The sequence below is a fragment of the Manacus candei genome, unplaced genomic scaffold, assembly GCF_025592945.1.
Source record: "Manacus candei isolate 608988 ecotype Guabito, Panama unplaced genomic scaffold, ASM2559294v1 h1tg000435l, whole genome shotgun sequence".
Classification (NCBI taxonomy): Eukaryota; Metazoa; Chordata; class Aves; order Passeriformes; family Pipridae; genus Manacus; species Manacus candei.
Window position 1 is genome coordinate 24,830 of NW_026138483.1, and position 7,304 is coordinate 32,133.

General features: G+C 68.2%; 1 protein-coding gene across 1 annotated transcript in view; it reads left to right on the forward strand.

Moving 5' to 3' along the window:
• LOC127465575 (filamin-A-like) overlaps nt 1-7,185 on the forward strand; it is a gene marked incomplete at both ends in the record, with an annotated part of 31,790 nt that extends 24,605 nt beyond the window's left edge. Inside the window, 8 exon segments of the mRNA XM_051776084.1 lie at nt 61-201; nt 1,389-1,517; nt 2,395-2,568; nt 3,182-3,211; nt 3,214-3,342; nt 5,077-5,280; nt 6,407-6,559; nt 7,144-7,185. Of these exon segments, the coding sequence (XP_051632044.1) occupies nt 61-201; nt 1,389-1,517; nt 2,395-2,568; nt 3,182-3,211; nt 3,214-3,342; nt 5,077-5,280; nt 6,407-6,559; nt 7,144-7,185 (1,002 nt within the window).
• Nucleotides 7,186-7,304: the final 119 nt, after the last annotated feature.

The window sequence follows — 7,304 nt, forward strand, 5'->3', positions numbered from 1 at the left end:
AGGGAAGGTGTCCCCAGGGTGTCCCACCCCCCTGACCCCCCTGACCCCCTGTGCCCCCAGGGGAGGTGCGGATGCCCTCGGGGAAGGTGGCCAAGCCGGACATCACGGACAACAAGGACGGGACGGTGACGGTGCGGTTCGCCCCCAGCGAGGCCGGGCTGCACGAGATGGACATTCGCTACGACAACATGCACATCCCAGGTGGGGGGGCCAAGGGGGGGCTTCAGGGGGGCTTGGGGGGGCCAGCAGGGGCGTCTGGGGGGGGCCTTTGTGGCACCACAGACCAGCAGGTGCCATCACACAGCCCCTCGTGTCACCCGGTGCCGTCCCCATGAGGATCCCCCAATGGCACCTGGGGGGGGGGTCTCAGCACCCCCTGTACAGGTGGGAGACCCAGGGGGGCTTCAGGTGGGCTTGGGGGGTCAGCAGAGGGGTTTGGGGGATCAGCAGGGGGGTTTGGGGTGGCCTTTGTGGCACCACAGCCCTGGACATGGCCCCTTGTGTCACCCCGTGTGTCACTCTGGGGATCCCCCTGTGGCTCTGGGGGGGGTCTCAGCCCCCCCTGTACAGGTGGGAGACCCAGGGGGGCTTCAGGTGGGCTTGGGAGGGTCAGCAGAGGGGTTTGGGTGGTCAGCAGGGGCATCTGGGGGGGGCCTTTGTGGCACCACAGCCCTGCAGGTCACATCACACAGCCCCTCGTGTCACCCCGTGTGTCACTCTGGGGATCCTCCTGTGGCACCTGGGGGGGGGTCTCAGCACCCCCTGTACAGGTGAGGGGTCCAAGGGGGCTTCAGGTGGGCTTGTGGGGTCAGCAGAGGGGTTTGGGGGGTCATCAGGGTGGTTTGAGGGGGCCTTTGTGGCACCGCAGTCCTGGACATGGCCCCTCGTGTCACCCCTTGTGTCACCCTGGGGGATTCTCCTGTGGCTCTGGGGGGGTCTCAGCCCCCCCTGTACAGGTGAGGGGTCCAGGGGGGCTTCAGGTGGGCTTGGGGGGTCAGCAGAGGGGTTGGGGGGGTCAGCAGGGGCATCTGGGGGGGCCTTTGTGGCACCACAGCCCTGCAGGTCACATCACACAGCCCCTGGTGTCACCCCGTGTGTCACCCTGGGGATCCCCCCGTGGCACCTGGGGGGGGTCTCAGCACCCCCTGTACAGGTGAGGGGGCCAGGGGGCTTCAGGTGAACTTTAGGGGGGTCAGCAGAGGGGTTTTGGGGGTCATCAGGGGCACCTGGGGGGTCAGCAGGGGGGTTGGGGTGACCTTTGTGGCACCACAACCCTGGACATGGCCCCTGGTGTCACCCCGTGTGTCACCCTGGGGATCCCCCCGTGGCTCTGGGGGGGGTCTCAGCCCCCCCTGACCCCCCGTGTGCCCCCCCCTGTGCCCCCCCAGGCAGCCCCCTGCAGTTCTACGTGGACTATGTAAACAGTGGGCACGTCACGGCCTACGGGCCCGGCCTCATCCACGGCACCGTCAACAAACCCGCCACCTTCACCGTCAACACCAAGGACGCCGGCGAGGGTGAGGGGCCACGGCCTCCCCAGACCCCCCAGGGGTCCCCAGGGGGGTCTCCAGGGGGTCCCTCAGACTGTCCCAGGGGTCCCCAGGGGTCTCCAGGGGATCCCCACACCCTCCCAGGGGTCTCCAGGGGGTCCTCAGACTGTCCCAGGGGTCCCCAGGGGTCTCCAGGGGTTCCTCAGAGTGTCCCAGGGGTCCCCAAGGGGTCTCCACACCATCCCGGGGGTCTCCAGGGGGTCCTCAGACTGTCCCAGGGGTCCCCATAGTGTTCCCAGGGAGTCCCAACCCCATCCCAGGGGTCCCCAGGGTGTTCCCAGGGGGTCCCCAGTCCCACTCAAGGTGTCCCCAGCTCCTCCCAGGGGGTCCTCAGCCTTTCCTAGGCATCCCCAGGGGGTCCCCAGCTAATCCCAGGGGTCCCCAGGTTGTCCCCAGGATGTCCCCAGCCCCTCTCAGGGTGTCCAGGGTGTCCCCAGGGTGTCCCAGCCCCTCCTAGGGGGTCCCCAGGATGTCCCCAGGGTGTCCACATGATGTCCCCAGCCCCTCTTAGAGTGTCCCCAGGATGTCCCCAGCCCCTCTCAGGGTGTCCAAGGTGTCCCCAGCCCCTCTCAGGGGTGTCCCCAGGATGTCCCCAGCCCCTCTCAGGGTGTCCAAGGTGTCCCCAGCCCCTCTCAGAGTGTCCCCAGGGTGTCCCCAACCCCTCTCAGAGTGTCCAGGGTGTTCCCAGGTTGTCCCCAGCCCCTCTCAGAGTGTCCCCAGGATGTCCCCAACCCATCTCAGAGTGTCCCCAGGATGTCCCCAGCCCCTCTCAGGGGGTCCCTAGGATGTCCCCCCCCCCCTCCCTGGCTGTTTCCCCCCCCCGGTGACCCCCGTGCCCCCCCAGGAGGGCTGTCCCTGGCCGTGGAAGGTCCCTCCAAGGCCGAGATCAGCTGCACAGACAACCAGGACGGGACGTGCAGCGTGTCCTACCTGCCCGTGCTGCCCGGGGACTACAACATCGTCGTCAAGTACAACGACAAGCACATCCCTGGCAGCCCCTTCACCGCCCGCATCACCGGTACGGGGGCTGGGGGGGCCTCTGGGGGGGCTTGGGGGGGGTCTGGGGGTCCCCAGAGTGGTCAAGTACAACGACAAACACATCCCTGGCAGCCCCTTCACCGCCTGCAGCACCTGTACGGGGGGCTGGGGGGGCTTGGGGGGGGTCTGGGGGTCCCTGGAGCAGGTTTGGGGCTCCCTCGGGGGGTCTGAGGATCCCCAGAGTGGGTTTGGGGGGTCTGTGGAGTGGTTTTGAGGGTCCCTGGAGAGTATCTGGGGGTCCCAGGAGCAGCTCTGGAGCCCCCGGGGTGTCCCCAGTGCCACCCTGAGGGTCCCTGGGCTGGTTTGGGGGTCCTGGAGCAGCTCTGGATCCCCCGGGGTGCCCCCAGTGCCACCCTGAGGGTCCCTGGGTCAGGTTTGGGGGTCTCTGGATCCCCCCGGGGTGTCCCCAGTGCCACCCTGAGGGTCCCTGGGTCAGGTTTGGGGGTCTCTGGATCCCCCGGGGGTGTCCCCAGTGCCACCCTGAGGGTCCCTGGGTCAGGTTTGGGGGTCCTGGAGCAGCTCTGGATCCCCCGGGGTGCCCCCAGTGCCACCCCGAGGGTCCCGGGCCCCCCTGACCCCCCCTTGTCCCCCAGGTGACGACTCCCTGCGCCTGTCCCACCTCAAGGTGGCGCCTCGGCCGACATCCCCCTGGACATCGGGGAGACCGACCTGAGCCAGCTCACGGCCACGGTCACCTCCCCCTCGGGACACAAAGAGCCCTGCCAGCTCAAACGGCTCCGCAACGGCCACATCGGTGAGGGGACAGGGGGGGACACTGGGGGGACAGGGGGGACATTGGGGACAGGAACTGTGCCAGCTCAAACGGCTCCGGAATGGCCACATCGGTGAGGGGACAGGGGGGGACACTGGGGGGACACCAGGGGATGGGGGGACATTGGGGACACCAGGGGACATTGGGGACAGGAGCCCTGCCAGCTCAAACAGCTCCGCAACGGCCACATCGGTGAGGGGACAGGGGGGACACAGGGGATGGGGGGGACATTGGGGACACCAGGGGACAGGGGGGGACATTGGGGACAGGAGCTGTGCCAGCTCAAACGGCTCCGGAATGGCCACATCGGTGAGGGGACAGGGGGACACTGGGGATGGGGGGGACACTGGGGACACCAGGGGACAGGGGGGGGACACAGGGGACACAGGGGACGGGGGGGACATTGGGGACACAGGGGACAGGGGGGACATTGGGGACACCAGGGGATGGGGGGGACACAGGGGACACAGGGGATGGGGGTGACATTGGGGACACCGGGGGACAGGGGGGGACACCAGGGGACATGAAGGGACAGGAGCCCTGCCAGCTCAAATAGCTCCCAGGCCGTGTCCCCCTCCTAACCCTGTGTCCCCATTGTCCCTGTTGTCCCCCTGTCCCCTCTTCGTGCCCCAGGAGGTGCGGGATGTCCCCCAATGTCCCCTCATGTCCCATGTCCCCCAGGATCTTGTTCGTGCCCCGGGAGGTGGGGGATGACCCCCTACGTCCCCTCATGTCCCCCAGTGTCCCCCCATGTCCCCCCAACATCCCCCATTGTCCCCCAGGGATCTTGTTCATGCCCTGGGAGGTGGGGGTGACCCCCTGTGTCCCCTCATGTTCCAAATGTTCCCCAATGTCCCCCAATGCCTCCAATGTCCCCCCATGTCCCCCCAATGTCCCTGTGTCCCCCCAGGGATCTTGTTTATACCCCAGGAGGTGGGAGATGTCCCCCCAATGTCCCCAATGTCCCTGTGTCCCCCCAGGGATCTCGTTCGTGCCCTGGGAGGTGGGGGATGTCCCCCCATGTCCCCAGTGTCCCTCCATATCCCCCCCAATGTCCCTGTGTCCCCCAGGGATCTCGTTCGTGCCCCGGGAGGTGGGGGAGCACCTGGTTCACATGTTCCGGGGGTCGCAGCCGCTGCCCCGTGTCCCCCCAATGTCCCCAATGTCCCCCCAATGTCCCCAATGTCCCCCCAATGTCCCCTCATGTCCCCAATGTCCCCAATGTCCCCAATGTCCCCCCAATGTCCCCAATGTCCCCAATGTCCCCAATGTCCCCAGTGTCCCCAATGTCCCCTCATGTCCCCAATGTCCCCAATGTCCCCAGTGTCCCCAATGTCCCCAATGTCCCCAATGTCCCCAATGTCCCCAATGTCCCCAGTGTCCCCTCATGTCCCCCGTGTCCCGCAGGGATCTCGTTCGTGCCCCGGGAGGTGGGGGAGCACCTGGTGCACGTGTTCCGGGGGTCGCAGCCCCTGCCCCGTGTCCCCCCAGTGTCCCCTCATGTCCCCAGTGTCCCCATTGTCCCCAGTGTCCCCTCATGTCCCCATTGCCCCCCAGGGATCTCGTTCGTGCCCCGGGAGGTGGGGGAGCACCTGGTGCACGTGTTCCGGGGGTCGCAGCCGCTGCCCCGTGTCCCCCCAGTGTCCCCTCATGTCCCCATTGTCCCCAGTGTCCCCATTGTCCCCAGTGTCCCCTCATGTCCCCATTGCCCCCCAGGGATCTCGTTCGTGCCCCGGGAGGTGGGGGAGCACCTGGTGCACGTGTTCCGGGGGTCGCAGCCGCTGCCCCGCAGCCCCATCGCCGTCACCATCAGCCAGGCCGAGCTGGGCGATGCCAGCAGGGTGGTCGTGGCGGGGCCCGGCCTGCGGGAGGGGAGAACCTTCCAGCCCGCCCACTTCACCATCGACACCAGGGACGCAGGTACGGGGGCACTGGGGGGAACTGGGGGGGCTTCTGAGGGGTCTGGGGGCACCTTCCAGCCCCCATCGACACCAGGGATGCAGGTACGGGGGGACTGGGGGGTCTGGGGGGCTTCTGGGGGCACCTTCCAGCCCCGCCCACTTCACCATCGACACCAGGGACGCAGGTACGGGGGGACTGGGGGGGTCTGGGGGGTCCTGAGGGCACCTTCCAGCCCCCATTGATGCCAGGGATGCAGGTGTGGGGGGATGAGGGGTCCTGGGGGTCCCTGCTGACCCTACAGGGAGTTTGGGGGGTCCCTGCTGACCCTGTGTCCCCCCTCAGGGTAGGGGGGGCTCAGCCTGTCCATAGAAGGGCTTTGGGGGGTCCTGGGGGTCCCTGCTGACCCTGTGTCCCCCCCGAGGGTAAGGGGGTCTCAGCCTGTCCATAGAAGGGGTTTGGGGGGTCCCTGCTAACCCTGTGTCCCCCCCCAGGGTACGGGGGTCTCAGCCTGTCCATAGGAGGGGTGTGGGGGGTCCAGGGGTCCCTGCTGACCCTACAGGGGGTTTGGGGGGGTCCCTGCTGACCCTGTCCCCCCCCCAGGGTACGGGGGTCTCAGCCTGTCCATAGAAGGGGTTTGGGGGTCTCAGAAGTCCCTGCTGACCCTGTGTCCCCCCCCAGGGTACGGGGGTCTCAGCCTGTCCATAGAAGGGGTTTGGGGGGTCCCGGGGGGTCCCTGCTGACCCTGTGTCCCCCCCCAGGGTACGGGGGGCTCAGCCTGTCCATAGGAGGGGTTTGGGGGGGTCCTGGGGGTCCCTGCTGACCCTGTGTCCCCCCCCAGGGTACGGGGGTCTCAGCCTGTCCATAGGAGGGGTGTGGGGGGTCCCAGGGGTCCCTGCTGACCCTACAGGGGGTTTGGGGGGTCCCTGCTGACCCTGTCCCCCCCCCCAGGGTACGGGGGTCTCAGCCTGTCCATAGAAGGGGTTTGGGGGTCTCAGAAGTCCCTGCTGACCCTGTGTCCCCCCCCAGGGTACGGGGGTCTCAGCCTGTCCATAGAAGGGGTTTGGGGGGTCCCGGGGGTCCCTGCTGACCCTGCAGGGGTTTGGGGGGTCTCAGAGGTCCCTGCTGACCCTGTGTCCCCCCCCAGGGTACGGGGGGCTCAGCCTGTCCATCGAGGGTCCCAGCAAGGTGGACATCACCACCGAGGAGCTGGAGGACGGGACGTGCCGCGTGTCCTACTGTCCCACCGAGCCCGGCAACTACATCATCTCCGTCAAGTTCGGCGACCAGCACGTGCCCGGTGGGCACTGGGAGGGACTGGGGGGCACTGGGAGGGACTGGGGGGGCACTGGGAGGGACTGGGGGGCACTGGGAGCACGGGGAGGGGCACGGGGAGGGACTCGGAGGGACTGGGGGGGCACTGGGGGCACGGGGAGGGGCACTGAGAGGGACTGAGAGGACGAGAGCAGGACTGGGAGGGACTGGAGGGCACTGGGGGCAAGGGGAGGGGCACTGGGAGGGACTGGGAGGGACTGGGGGCACGGGGAGGGGCACTGGGGATACTGGGGGGGCAATGGGGAGGATGGGGAGCACTGGGAGGACAGGGAGGGGCACTGGGGAGGACTGGGAGGATGAGAGCAGGACTGGGGGGGACTGGGAGGGGCACTGGGGAGGACGGGGAGGGGCACTGGGAGGGACTGGGAGGATGAGAACAGGACTGGGGGGGACTGGGAAGGGCACTGGGGGGACAGGGAGGGGCAATGGGGAAGACTGGGAGGACGAGAGCAGGACTGGGAGGGGGCACTGGGGAGGATGGGGGGGGGGTCCTGTGAGGGATTTGGGGGGGTTTGGGGGTCCCCTGTGACCCCCCCTTGCCCCCCCCAGGGAGCCCCTTCTGGGTGAAGGTGACGGGCGAGGGCCAGCGGGGTTTGGGGGGGGCAGAGGGGTTTGGGGGGGTCTTAGAAAGGGTTTGGGGGATGCTGGGTGCAGTGGGAGGTTTGGGGTCCTGTGAGGGGTTTGGGGGCCCCCTGTGACCCCCCCTTGCC